This window comes from Gigantopelta aegis, chromosome 15 (assembly GCF_016097555.1).
Source record: "Gigantopelta aegis isolate Gae_Host chromosome 15, Gae_host_genome, whole genome shotgun sequence".
Taxonomy (NCBI): Eukaryota; Metazoa; Mollusca; class Gastropoda; order Neomphalida; family Peltospiridae; genus Gigantopelta; species Gigantopelta aegis.
Window position 1 is genome coordinate 21,520,554 of NC_054713.1, and position 15,449 is coordinate 21,536,002.

General features: G+C 38.3%; 1 protein-coding gene across 2 annotated transcripts; it reads right to left on the reverse strand.

Annotated features, from left to right (window-relative positions):
- Nucleotides 1-317: 317 nt before the first annotated feature.
- On the reverse strand, nt 318-11,001 carry LOC121390526. Of its 2 annotated transcripts, none has more exons than XM_041522359.1 (4): nt 10,934-11,001; nt 7,596-7,785; nt 2,845-2,987; nt 318-736 (listed from the first exon to the last, which is right to left on the reverse strand). In XM_041522359.1, exons 1-4 carry the CDS (start codon nt 10,986-10,988, stop codon nt 618-620), a joined length of 507 nt encoding a protein of 168 aa, XP_041378293.1. In that variant the 5' UTR covers nt 10,989-11,001; the 3' UTR covers nt 318-617. The 2 variants fall into 2 exon arrangements, with proteins under 2 accessions (XP_041378293.1, XP_041378294.1); XM_041522360.1 differs by having other exon boundaries at nt 318-751.
- Between the last annotated feature and the right edge of the window lie 4,448 nt (nt 11,002-15,449).

The following is a 15,449-nucleotide window of genomic DNA, read 5'->3' on the forward strand; positions in this document are numbered from 1 at the left end:
GTATGCGCTATCCTGTTTGTGGGATGGTGCATATAAAAGATCCCTTGCCACTAATGGAAATATGTAACGGGTTTCCTCTCAGAATATATGTCGAAATTACCAAATGTTTGACATTCAATAGCCCAGACCCGAGTTCCCACAGACAGAAAAGCACACATCACAACCTTTGACCAGTTGTGGTGCACTGGTTGGAACGAGAAGAAACCCAATCAGCTAAATGGATCCACCGAGGTGGTTCGATCCTGCGACGCAAGCATCACTGCTAAATCCCGCCCGTTCCGGAAACAGTCATTAAAAAGAAGCTATAGCACGAAACAAACCCGTGAGACGCCATTTTATTGCTCAAATTAATTTTATATATTAAGAGTATAAAATATAAATTTGGCGAATGGTCATATCTGATAAATACCAGGGGAGGATCAAGAAACTATTTCTCGGGGGTGGGGGAGGGGGGTAACTGGAAAAAGGCACATGGACCAAATCATCCAAAAAAACAACATCCCAATGAAAAAAAATAATAATAAAAGAAGAAAAAAATATGTTTAGGTACCTTATTCCCCCAAACAACCACTCCACCCCCACCCTCGGGATCCATCTCTGCACACCACACGTAAATGTTATTTTTTTCGTTGTATGTTTGGACTCGGAAGTCTAGGAAGTGTGGACGGACGGACGGTTGGAGCTGCTGGCGTTCTTCTGTCTCTCCGAGTAGGCACGGTTGCTCTGTCGTAGTTACCTTAAATAGAGTTACCTTAAATAGAGAACGAACAAAAGTTTGCTTTGTTTTACGACACTACTAGAGCACATTGATGTATTGGATGTAAAACATTTGGGTAATTCAGACATATAGTCTTAGAGAGGAAACCCGCTATATGTTTGCATTAGTAACAAGGGATATTTTACATGTACCATTCCACAGACAAGATAACACATACCACGGCCTTTGTTACACCAGTTGTGATGTACTGGATGGAAAGAGAAAACCCCCAATCAGTTTAATGGATCCACCGAGGTGGTTCGATCCTGTGACGCATGTCCTCAATCGAGCTAAATCCCGCCCTTATGTTAAAAATTAATTTGATTTAACTAAACATGAGCACAATTACAAGTAATTGAAAACTTCACTTGGTATGTGTTGTGTAACAAATACCTTGGAATGTACTGTTCGGTTTGTGAGATAATGCATATAAGAGATCCCTTGCTGCTAATTAATACCCCCCCCCCCCCCCCCCCCCCCCCCCCCCCCCCCCCCCCACCGAGTAGCCCATGGACGTGCGACCGCGGGTTCCCTCTTTAATTATCTGACGTCAGCAGCCCGGCCGTGGTCGGTAACAGGGGGAGGGTAGTATGGTGCTGTCCCGTAGGATTTAAGCCAAAGAGAAAGAGGTGCGCATTTTTTATGAAGGAAATTTAGACGCAATTTGGAAGGGTCGATCTAATAAAAAGGGGTGGGGAGCTACGAATATGTTTGGATTTTAAAGTAGCTCAGAGATTAGATCTAGCCGGTGTTGGTCTATCTCCCTAGGTTGCCCATAGGGCCCTTATAAGGGCCTGAACTGTTCAGCTCGTGGCATGTCGTCTTTATATTCGATACAATATTTGTTATATTAAATGAAGAGAGATAACTCAAAATATTTTAAATGAGTAACAGTTACTTCCCTTTCAGTACAATTCATCGGAAGAAAGTAAAAACATAAAACAAAGTCAATTCGACTAGAAATGAAACATTCTTGGGCATAACGACCATTCTAAACAATTCAAGATATGACATGCCACATCACACCTCACCCGCCACCACCACACCCCACCCCCGAATCTACAGCTATAAAGTTATGGTTAACTATCAGTCCTAGCTACAGTTGTTTTAAATTTCTGTTGAACGAAATCAAATTTCATTGCCGATAAACTTTAAAACTTTAAAAATAAAACTGAGGTAACATTGGCGGATCCAGAAAGGAGAGGTGGGTGGGTGTGTGTCCGTGAACCAACTCCCGCCCGTTTATATGCTCTTTTCAATTATTTTGTATAACAAAACAATTCATCATCAACAATGTACAACACCAAAATTGTCTTTTACCTTTAACATACATACATACATACATACATACTGTATACGTACATCCGTACATCCATCCATCCATCCATACATACACCCGTACATCCGTACATCCGTGCATCCATGCATACATACATATACTTTTATTCGTATATTTTTCTGCTTTAAAACACTACTCAGCAGTTATGAGATTTTGGGCCGACTTGATTCATAATTTTTAGAATTGGGACATCTTGGGCAGTTGGGACATTTTGGGCTTCAACACTCTGGGCGTCTCATTTTCACCTTTTCCCAAGAAGCATGCATGGCTACATGATATTATCTCACTTTCTTAGAGAGCTCGATTCATTTGCAATAAAACATTTTATTTATTTATTTTTATTTATTTATTTAATTAATTACTTAACTGTGAAGTTACTATTATTTTCGTATAATTTGTCGATTAGTGCAGTCCAACGAACACTATTTTAGCACAACCACGAAACTTTAAGCCCAAGAAAAAGTATTTCACAGAGTATTTAATTATTCATGTTAACAATAGCCTACATATTTTATTCGGGTTCAGAAGTGTTTTCTGTCAAAAGATAATGTTTTGTAAAATAAAAATCAAGTTTACACAGGAAACTCACGGGTTTCTCCGTCATGGGCAGGACAGTTTTGATAAAGTTCCCTCCACATATATTAGGCAGGAATGGTGGTAGTAACTGCTCTGTCAAAACTTTGACCCAGCCGGATACTATTTGGTTTAGCGCTACCAACAATGTTTGTACGCCACGTAAGGAAATTACCTGCCATGTAAACGAGTCTAGAAATTGTCTTCCAGCGACCTTTGACCCAGCCTTTGCAGGTGTATCGGCCGACGTCTCGCGCGCCAAAACGTCGGATGTAAAGTCGCTGATGTCGTCTGCCGCTGCTAGGTACGGACATCAGTCTGACAGATAGAAAAGAAAGGAATGTTTGTTTAACGACACCTCAACAAACTTTAAACTATGGCTGTTTGGTGTTCAACAGGTGACATCACACACACACACACACACACATGCACACACAACACACACACAGACATACACAGACACACACACACATACAGACACACACACACATACACACCACACACACACACATACACCCACACACACATACATACACACACACATACACACACACAGACATACACACACATACATACACACACACAGCCACACACACACACATACACACAGACATACACACACAGACACACACACACACATACACATATACACACACACACAGAGACACACGCACACACACACACACACACACACACACACACACAGACAAACACACACACACACACACACAAACAAACACACACACACACACACACACACACACATACATACACACACACACACGCACACATACACACAGACACACACACACACACACACACACACACAGACACACGCACACAGACACACACACATACACACACACACACATACACACACACAGACATACACACATACATACATACACACACACAGGCACGCACGCACACACACACATACATGCACACACACATACACACACACACACACATATATACACACACACACGCACGCACGCACACACACACACACATACATACACACACACGGACACACACACACACACACAGACACACACACACAGACATACACACACACACATACATACACACACAGGCACGCACGCACGCGCACACACACATACATGCGCACACACATACACACACACACACACACATACATACACACACACACACGCACACACACACACACATACATACACACATACACACACACAGACACACACACACACACACGCACACACACAGATACATACATACACACTAACACATACACACACACACACACACACACACACTGAGACAGAGATAGAGAGTCAGACAGACAGAAATAGAGAGATACGGACAGACGAACTAGAGAGAGAGAGAGATAGAGAGAGAGAGAGAGAGAGGAGAGAGAGAGAGAGAGAAGAGAGAGAGAGAGAGAGAGAGAGAGAGAGAGAGAGAGAGAGAGAGAGAGAGAGAGAGAGACAGAGAGAGAGACAGAGAGAGAGACAGAGAGATTGGGTGAGTTAATCTCAAGTGTAGCAAGTGATATTATATCTGCACTAAACATATCAACAAGACAGTTCAACACGGCCCTTTAATATACCAGTGGTGGCGCGCTATTACAACTACTGCAACTAATACTACTATTACTATTAGTGAGGTCTCATTTCTAAAAAAATGTGACATGCACGGGCATTTTTTAAGGATTTTTAACCTAATTTGGGGATACTGAATCACCCCCCCCCCCCCCCCCCCCCCCCCCCCCCCCCAAAAAAAAAAAAAAAAAAAAAAAATGTTAGGCATCTGATAAATTAGGTTTTCTGGTTGAAGATGGCCGAAAACAAAATGGCAGAAAATTGCCTGATAAAAAGTATGTAACTGGTATTCCAATGGTCTTTATAGGATTTCTTTTGGCATTAACATATATGTCAATACATTAACTTTATAAAATAATATGTTGAAAATCTGAAAATGTAGTTTTATGACCAAAATGTTGAAAAGCAAGATGGCGGAGAACAAAATGGTGGACATCTGTCATAACATTTATGGAGGGAATTATTTGCTGCCATAAATGCAAGGATGTATCGCAGCATACTACACAGATGAGTCCAGCATATGTGTGGTATGATTCAAGATGGCCGCCATACCATAAGTAATTGCAATAGGGGAAGGTATCGTCAAATACGAAGTCTGTTTAAAAATGCATTACTGTATATTTGATTTATTACATCAAATATGATGGTAGGAATCGTCCTACTACTTTAACACAGACAGGAAGCCAAATCAGATGGCATTCTTAGGTTACTCATGATCATCCGTAAGAGCCCATCCACTGCTGAAGGTGATGGAAGGTCTAAAGTGGTACATGTAAGCGTACTTTGTATGGTAATGGAATGAAACAAACAGGCTCATCTGCGTACACCACGGTTTGGACCTTTCAATTTCCCAAGTAGAACATTTAGTACTTTGTCTAGGCTCTCTAGTGTCAGGTCATACACTTTACAAATTAATTGTCAAAAGCATTCATATTTGTTCTCAGTAATCACCATTTGTGTCGTTTAATTTCCTTTGAAATATATAACATATGAGCATGATAAGCAAACAAACTCAACATTCTGCAGCTGGTACTAAGAGGTGTGTTTCCAATATTATATTTATAGGAATGGTTTGCTAAAAATTGTCTAATTGTCAAGGCAAGACAAGACAAGACAATTTTTATTCAGTGTAAAGGCCATAGGCCCATAATTCAGTCAGAAATTGTTTCATGGATATTTGACACGAGAAAAACCAAAAACCAACAGGACATCAGTGTCTTACTAATATGTACAACACTATTTAGTCAGATAGTTTTGAACAGTGGATTGCATGAACTACTATTCTGGTATCCGATTCCTCGTTGTTGGTCTTCATTGTTCAACATTTATCTCAGTGTTACTACTCTACACTGCATCTTCCTCAGTGAAACCACCCACACAACAACCCATTTTACATTCAATTCAGAGTCTTAAAAGTGGGTTTTAAAGAGAAAATTAGTTAATTTAACATTGCTTTCTGTTCAGTATGAGACATTGGCATCCTTTTCACGGGTTTGTATATTTCTAATTTGTGCATTTAGTTTGGTTAATTTGGAGACTTGTAGCGATCAAATACATATCAGTACATTTTTCAAACATTTTGTTCCCTTCGTATTTTGGACTTTGAACCTATGCCTGTCCGTCGATAATCAAGACTGACTTCCCGACTAATTTCTCAGGTACATTTAGATCTTGAGTTTGTTCAAACAATGGGTATTGGTATTAGTTACGTAGCAAGTGAATCTTTATGATCAGCAAAATATTCGCTTCCTGGTCGGCTTTATATGCTGTAAATAGTATGCGTGAAATTTCTCATTCAACTCAAGGATTGTACCGGGAATTGAATTTGGTGCTTTGGGCCTTTTGACCATACAATTAGCACATAATCATTTGCCAAGGATTTCATGTAACAACTGATGAACATTTGCATGATAAACAGTGCACCATTGACTAGTTCATGTGATCATACAGCTGTATCTATAAACCCATGGCAACATGTACCAATGCGAATAGAGATACTGATCCCAGTAATCATCAATCAATGCCCTTGTAAACACCGAAACCATTCATCAAAATGTGAAAGCTGCATTCTGGTTAATATTAAAGTAATTTGTGAAATTATCATCTTGGACAACAGCAATAAGAATATACATCGTTGTCATACGAATATTCGTGAACCTCCTATCATAGGTATACGTTTAATATAATATGTTCATAGCTCATATTAATTAAATCTAAAATTTGAGATAAAGTGCATTAGCAAGAGTACAGTAATGACAGTATGAGTATATTTCCAACTGTTCGGATACATTCACATATTAAATCTCTGAACAATAATGATTCAGATACTGATTTTAGGGGTTGGAGGTTGAAAAATAGCCATATATCTTTCGGAATAATAATAATAATAATAATAATAATAATAATAATAATAATAGACCAACTGATTGTCAATCATGTTGGAGGCAAATCTGTGTCATGTCATTGCCTGGTCCAGCTTAGGACATTGGATATAAAACAGGCCTCGAAACGTGTCGGAAGAGGTCGGTGGTAAATGCAGGGGTGGGGGAGCACAAACTGGAGGGATCAGTTATTAAATGTGTGGTGGTGGTGGTGGTGGTGGTGGTGGTGGTGTGTGTGTGTGTGTGTGTGTGTGTGTGTGTGTGTGTGATTGATACATAATCATACCCAAAATATGTACATATAATTGTATTAAAACAGTTTCTAATAACATGGACAATTATGAGCTAGGCCTAAACTGCCATATTTAGATGGTCTTTAAACGCACGGTTGGTGGTTGGGGGGGGGGGGGGGGGGGCAACGCAGACCCTGGCCCCTCCAGGCTATATGTCAAATAAAGATATAAAATATCAATCCTCTGATTTTAGCTTCAGGGCGTCAATATTTTTTATCACCTACAAATCCAAAGTTATATTAACCAATTAACCCCATTACACTGATATTATCCCACTCCGCCCCCTTTAATATTTTAAATCAGCGCTTGTACATGGTAGGTACAGACATGAATGTTTTTAAAAACTAATGTGAACATGTAGATTTAGGCATATATATATTTTTTTTGTTTTAACTATTTAAAATACATTTAAAAATATACAAATTCCTCTTCAAGATCGTAACATCATTCTCCCCAAATTTCGTTTACTCGGTCACGTCTTATTTCGATGCTTGTAAACGTTACCACTACTACAATTAATACTACTACTATTACTACTACCACCACCACCACCACCACCACCACCACCACCACTATCCCTACCATTACCAGTGCTACAGCGAGTACCACTACTATTACCACTAAAACTATCGCCACTTTGCTCTGTAATATACTGAAAAATTAGCTAACCGCCCAGGAAACGGATGGATGCGGTCACCATTAGGTCTGAACCATTGCAGGGCAGGGGTGAAGCCACGCCCCTGGCAGGAACCATCGCACACAAGAATCAACGTCTTTCCTTGCCTCGCCAAAATTGTGTCATCGGTGGAATTCCTGTCATTGTCAACAACGAACAGATTGTTGCATCCCAGACAGATGGCTGAAATATCAAACACATACAAAAAACAGATCGTTTCATCCCAGACAGATGACTGAAATATCAAACACGTATATAAAACAGATTGTTGCATCCCACACAGATGGCTGAAACATCAAACACGTACATAAAACAGATTGTTTCATCCTAGACAGATGACTGAAGTATCAAACACGTACATAAAACAGATTGTTGCATCCCAGACAGATGACTGAAATATCAAACAAGTACATAAAACAGATTGTTTCATCCTAGACAGATGACTGAAATATCAAACACGTATATTAAACACGTACATAAAACAGATTGTTACACCCTAGACAGATGGCTGAAATATCAAACACGTACATAAAACAGATTGTTGCATCCCAGACAGATGACTGAAATATCAAACACGTACATAAAATAGATTGTTTCATCCTAGACAGATGGCTGAAATATCAAACACGTACATAAAACAGATTTTTCATCCTAGACAGATGACTGAAATATCAAACACGTACATAAAATAGATTGTTACACCCTAGACAGATGGCTGAAATATTAAAGACGTACATAAAATAGATTGTTACACCCTAGACAGATGGCTGAAATATCAAACACGTACATAAAACAGATTGTTACACCCTAGACAGATGGCTGAAATATTAAAGACGTACATAAAACAGATTGTTACATACTAGACAGATGACTGAAATATCAAACATGTACATAAAACAGATTGCTACATCCTACACATCTGACTGAAATATTAAATATGTACATAAAATAGATCGTTACATGATAGACAGATGACTGAAATATTAAACACGTACATAAAACAGATTGTTTCATCCTGGACAGATGGCTAAAATATCAAACACGTACATAATATCGATTGTTATATCCTAGACAAATTGCTGAAATATCAAACACGTACATATATTCGCATAGAATGCTATTCGTACAGAATGCTATATTTGTACAGAATGCTATTCGCATAGAATGCTATATTAGTAATAGCTGACACAAAGATGAACAGAATGTTGCATTATGATGCGTGAATAATAAACACATACAGAGTGCTACATTAAGATGCGTACATTACCAAGCACGTACATAATGTTGTATTACGGTACGTAAATTAACAAGCACGTACATAATGCTGTATTATGGGGTGTAAATTATCAAGCACGTACATAATGCTGTATTATGGGGCGTAAATTATCAAGCACGTACAGAATGCTGTATTATGGGGTGTAAAATATCAAGTACGTACAGAATGCTGTATTATGGTGCGTACATTACCAAGCACGTACATAATGCTGTATTACGGTGCGTAAGTTATCAAGCACGTATAGAATGCTGTATTATGCTGCCTAAATTATCAAACACGTACAGAATGCTGTATTATGGGGCGTAACTTATCAAGCACGTACAGAATGCTGTATTACGGTGCGTAAGTTATCAAGCACGTATAGAATGCTGTATTATGCGGCGTAAATTATCAAACACGTACAGAATGCTGTATTATGGGGCGTAAATTATCAAGCACGTACAGAATGCTGTGTTATGGGGCGTAAATTATCAAGCACGTACAGAATGTTGTATTATGGCGCGTAAATTATCAAGCACGTACAGAATACTGTATTATGGCGCGTAAGTTACCAAGCACGTACCGAATGCTGTATTATGGTGCGTAAGTTACTTATCACGTATATAATGCTGTATTATGGTGCGTAAGTTACCAATCACGTACGTAATGCTGTATTAAGGTGCGTAAGTTACCAAGCACGTACATAATGCTGTATTATTGTGCATAAATTACCAATCACGTACATATGCTTTATTTTAATATTTCAAAATGTATTAAACAACACTCAGACACATTACAATGTGTAAGAAGAGGACAATTCAAATACATAAATAACATACATGACAAGAACAGGCGTCAACATAGAAGTATCTATACTTAACATACAGCACAAGATATGCAGTCAAAATAGCTAAAATGTGCGGAGAAACGTCAGTTCACAAAAGTAGATAATCTTTTAGTAAATATAGCTAGGTTTTTTAATAATGGTGCATTACATAATAACAGCATACCTTTCATTTTAAAAACGCTAGGATTAATTCTATAAAATTGGTTTATATATTTTCTTCTAATGTTTTCAATATTATCATTTTTACAATTGAATAAATAATGGTATTCATCTCCAATATCAGTATTACAAAGTTTGCATATTGTATTTTCTCTTGGAACGTTAAACCATCTGCCAGTTTCGATTGGTAATCTTAAATTTGACGTACGCATTTATCCAGCATCTATTTTGATACGATAATCTTAACGCGTAAGTCAGCAAACAAATACAGAATGCTATTTAATTACACAAATGAAATTTCAAACACGTACAGAATGTTACAGTTTAAAAGCTGAACTCTCACACACCTACTGTATTATAAACAGCTGAAATATCAAACACGTGTATAATACTATTAATAAACAGCTGACCTATTAAATAAGAAGAGAACGCTGTAGGTCAAACGCTGAAACAAACTCAAGCCATATTATACACAGCTGAAATACCAGACATGTACAAAAATATATAATAAACAGCTGAGCTAAAAATGTAAATCGTATATTCTAAATAACTGGCTGAAACATCAGATATGTACTCGAAGAAGAAGTTTGTTTTGTTTAACGACACCACTAGATCACATTGATTTATTAATCATCGGCTATTAGATGTCAAACATATTTTAAATGCACTTTCTCACAGGCAGGATAGCATATACCACGGCCTTTGACCAGCTGTGATACACTGGTTGGAACGCAATAAAAACCCAATCAGTTGAATGGATTCACCGATGTGGTTCGATCCTGCGACGCAAGCACCTCAATCGAGCACGTACATAACACAATATAATATAAACAGCTGACTCGAATGGCAAACACATACAACATCTGGAAATTAAACTCACAACATTAACAATATTTCACATATGTACCAATAGTTGGGATATCATACATTGAGCGTAAAATTCGGATTACATTTGGAATTTGCAGTACGAGGTAAGACAATTATTTAAGCCTAATTAAAAATATCTTATGGAATTTAAACTAGGTAGCTGGAATTAATACAAATGACCAATCTAAGAAACCGAAACGCACCGTACAAGAAACTGTGGATTCCAAAAATGCACAACGAAAGCCTGATGGTGGCCATAGCTGAAGCGATCCCTTACGTTGCATTATGGTCCCGGAAGTGCTTGGCAGACGACACTTGGCCAGACTCAAGTGCGTCTGCAGTGGTTGTTTCCTTCAAATGGTATTTCGTTCTCACTCTAATTCACTATAAATGCACGTTACAAACCTCGCTATCGGATGCTTGAAAGGAAATTGATGTAAAAGTTAATGCACTAGAGCACACTTATAAAAAAACCCATAATCATTTGCTTCTGGAAATAATTTGGTCATTCTTCAAAGGAAACCGACTATAATTTTCCATTGACAGCAACAACAAAAATGTTTTGTTTAACGACACCACTGGAGCACATTGTTTAAGTAATCATCAGCTATTGGATGTCAAACATTTGGTAATTCTGACTCGTAGTCATCAGAGGAAACCTACTACATTTATCCTAATGCAGCAAAGGATCTTGTGTTTGCACCATCCCACAGACAAGAGAGCACATACCACATCATTTGAAGTCGTGGTGCACTGGCTAGAACGAGAAATAGGCCATTGGGCTCACCGAAGTGGATCGATCCCAAACCTGCCGCGCATCAAGCGAATGCTTTACCACTGGGCTACGTCCCATTGGCAACAATGATTACTCTATATGCAGACAGGACATCACATACCACGACCTTTAATATACTGAGTTAAATGTCGCACTGTAATTAATAATGCTTCGTGGCACTGGTCATTGTGCGACAGTTAGATGGTAAATACTTTGCATCATTGTCACTTTGACAGACAATAACTAATTATTCAAATTACCTTCACTATGTAGGACCGTCAACACCATACAAATGTGGACTGGAAGCAGCTTTAGAGGTCGGAAAGTAGCCCAGTGGTAAACCGCTAGCCCGATGCGCGATCGATCTGGGACCAATCCCCGTCGGTGGGCCCATAGGACAATTTCTCGTTCCAGATAGTGCACCACGACTAGTATATCAAAGACCGTGGTAAGTGCTATCATGTCAGTGTGATGGTGAATATAAAAGATTCCTCGCTACTAATGGACAAAAATGTAGTGGGTTTCCTTTCTAAGACTATATGTCAAAATTACCAAATGTTTGACATCCAATAGCCGATGATTAACATATCAATGTGCTCTAGTGGTGTCCTTAAACAAAAACAATTTGGAAGGAGCTTTACAGCAGGTAATACGTTTAAGCACTATAATTACTATTTTGTGAGTTTGTCCATGGCTCTAACATATATTTATTAGCTTCTAAATAGCTACCTAAAAGATAAGAAGGTAGTAACATGTGTGCGTGTGTGCTGCTTCTGTGCTTACGTACGTTCGTGTGTGTGCTGCTTGTGTGCTTACATACGTTCATGTGTGTGCTCGTCATGATAATAAGAGCAGGAAACAAAATCCAAAAGAAAAATAAACAAACCGTAAATGAATATTTCTTCATTTTAGTGTTATATCCTTCGGGAATTTACAAATAAATGTATTCACCAAGATGCACTCTTCATAGTTGCATCAAAACATGAAAGATTAATGTCATAGAAATAGGCCAAAATACGATATTTGTGTATGGCTCTCGGCATAATTGAAACTATTGTGAAAACATCTATACACGTATTTGAATAAAGTTTTAAAGTAATTTGTGATGTCATATATATAGATATATATATATATATCGAATTAGTCATGATTTCAAGATGTTTAAGAAGGTTCACAATCTCTTTATTCCGTCTCCCTGTCTCTGTCTGTTTCTTTATCTGTCGCTAGGCGTTTGTCGCTATTTATATCTGTCTCCGTGTCTGCCACCGTTTCTCTCTCTCTCTCTCTCTCTCTCTCTCTCTCTCTCTCTCTCTCTCTCTCTCTCTCTCTCTCTCTCTGTCTCCCCCTCTCCCTATCTGTCTCTCTGTCTCTCTGTCTGTCTCTGTCTCTGTCTCTCTCTCTCTCTCTCTCTCTCTCTCTCTCTCTCTCTCTCTCTCTCTCTCTCTCTCTCTCTCTCTCTCTCTCTTCTATATGTGTCTGTACACATATACACACACACAGACACACACATACACACACACACACACACACAGAGAGAGACATACACATACACACACACAGACACAGACAGACACAGACATACACATACACACACAGCCAAACACATACACACACACACACACACACACACACACATACACACACAGACATTCACATACACACAAACAGAGAGACACAGACATACACATACACACGGACACACACACATAGACACACACACACACGCACACACACACATAGAGACACAGATATGCACATACACACACACAGACATACACATACACAGACACACACACACACACAGACATACACATACACACACAGACAGGCATACACATACACACAGACACAGACACAGACATACACACACACACACACACACAGACACAGACACATACATACACACAGACATACACACATACACACAGACACACACACACACACACAGACACAGGAATACACATACACACAGACACAAACATACACATACACAAACACACACACACACACATACACACACATACACACACATACACACACACATACACACATACACACACATACACACACATACATACACCTACACACACATACACACAGACACACACATACACACACACAGACACACACACACACATACACACACACACACATACACACAAACACACACACACACACACACAGACACACACACACACAAACACACACACACACACACACACACACACACACAACACACACACACACACACACACACATACACACACACATTATAATAAGCCAAGTTTCGAACTCATGTTATAGGATCAAATTCCCTGCTAAAGTGAAACATGCCATACGCACAAGGGGAGATGTGATGGAGGTTCTAGCCAAGTCCTGTAATCAAAAGTGTTATATCTGTTCAAGTAGTTGGTTTACGTGGGCGAGGCAGAATGTTAATACATTAAGAGATTTATTAGCACTTCTGAGTTCTTCGCCAAATGCATCCCTCAGTCATGGTCCTGTGTTGTACAGAGTTCAATAGGCACACAGTAACTTAGTAATCATTGTAATCATCTTCAAGGATGCTGGAGGTGAATGCCATCCAAAATGAACAATAGAAATCGCCGTGGTTCCATACACATGTACGCGTTATTGAATGGATGCGTTATTTCTTCTAGTCTGGTGCTTAAGGAACATTTCGTGTCTAGACTCAAGATTAAAAGAGTATGCTATTTTAACGTCATGGCATCCCAAATCAAACTGTATGCGTGTGAAGTCATTATAGATGTGTATGTTGACGATATATAGTTCTATATTTTCTTAAAGTCCAGTCCTTTTAGATTGTAAACTCAAGACTCTGATAGACTCTGACAATGCCATACAAATTGCATGTAAATGATTTAAATGAAAATTTGTCTATCAAGTCCTTCGCAACAGTAACCGTTGTTTTCTTACTATTCTGTTTATTTCTGGACCGACTGTTTTCTAAATTGAGAAAAAAATGGTGTTACTTTCAGTTATTTCCAAAACACTTCTACTTTTCTTTTCTTTATTTTGTGTCAAATGAAACTGAAATTATTTTCTAAAAACAGTGTTCATGGAGCCTTGGAAGGACTATAGATTCTAAAGGTTTATAAGCAAGGGCCCAAACGGTTAAGTCGTGGTTCTATGATATACAAGAAGGTCATTTCTAGATACATAGAGGTTATTACAAGTATTGTTCGGTATCGTCAATATCATATATTAGGAATAAGAAATGTATTTTGCGAGCCTCTGGCGAGCATAGCCTAATACATATTTGTATTCCTAATATATGATATTGACGATACCGAAACACACGAGGGTAATAATCTCTTTATCATATACTATCAAGCTTAATACAAAGTGTTTTTGTAAACTGTACACGCAACTTTAATTCCAGTCCGCCATTACTAGATATTCAAATGACGTAAGGATATATGGTGCGGTGACTTTTTGAATGGAAATGACGTCAAACTCGAATAACATCATTTTGGGTGTCCTTACATTAAAATAAACTAATGCATAACTTTTTTCTTTTTTGAACGCTGGACAACTTTTAGTGTAAAATTGCTATTGAAATGTTTTTATTTGATATCTATGAATGCATACGTCAGTTATGGAGTGTCACCCTAATACGTTTGCTTAGATGTCAATAAACCTAGGGCCGTGACCTCGATTAATTTACGTCTATTTTGCAAAGTTATCAAATTCTTAAAGTTTGTGATCTGAAAAATATTGCATACTTTGATTGCACTGAAAATGTAAGATATTATATGATAAACGTATCTATTTTACAGATACTTTTTCCTAACTAATTTGAGCACTATTTTTGTTAAATACTTTTATGTTCTTGCTTGCAGTCATTGATTGACAGTGGTTCATGACTATATACCTTGTTTTACAGGGCATGAGGTATACACACGCAAAGCTCTACTATTGGT

Excerpts from the sequence above, each read along its gene's own strand:
- LOC121390526 (XM_041522359.1), bottom strand. The coding sequence starts at position 10,988 with ATGGCCACCATCAGGCTTTCGTTGTGCATTTTTGGAATCCACAGTTTC. Across the intron at positions 7,786-10,933 it reads AATCCACAGTTTCTTGTACG|CCATCTGTCTGGGATGCAAC; the intron begins GTGCGTTTCGGT and ends TTGATATTTCAG. Across the intron at positions 737-2,844 it reads TAGACTCGTTTACATGGCAG|GTAACTACGACAGAGCAACC; the intron begins GTAATTTCCTTA and ends ACTCTATTTAAG.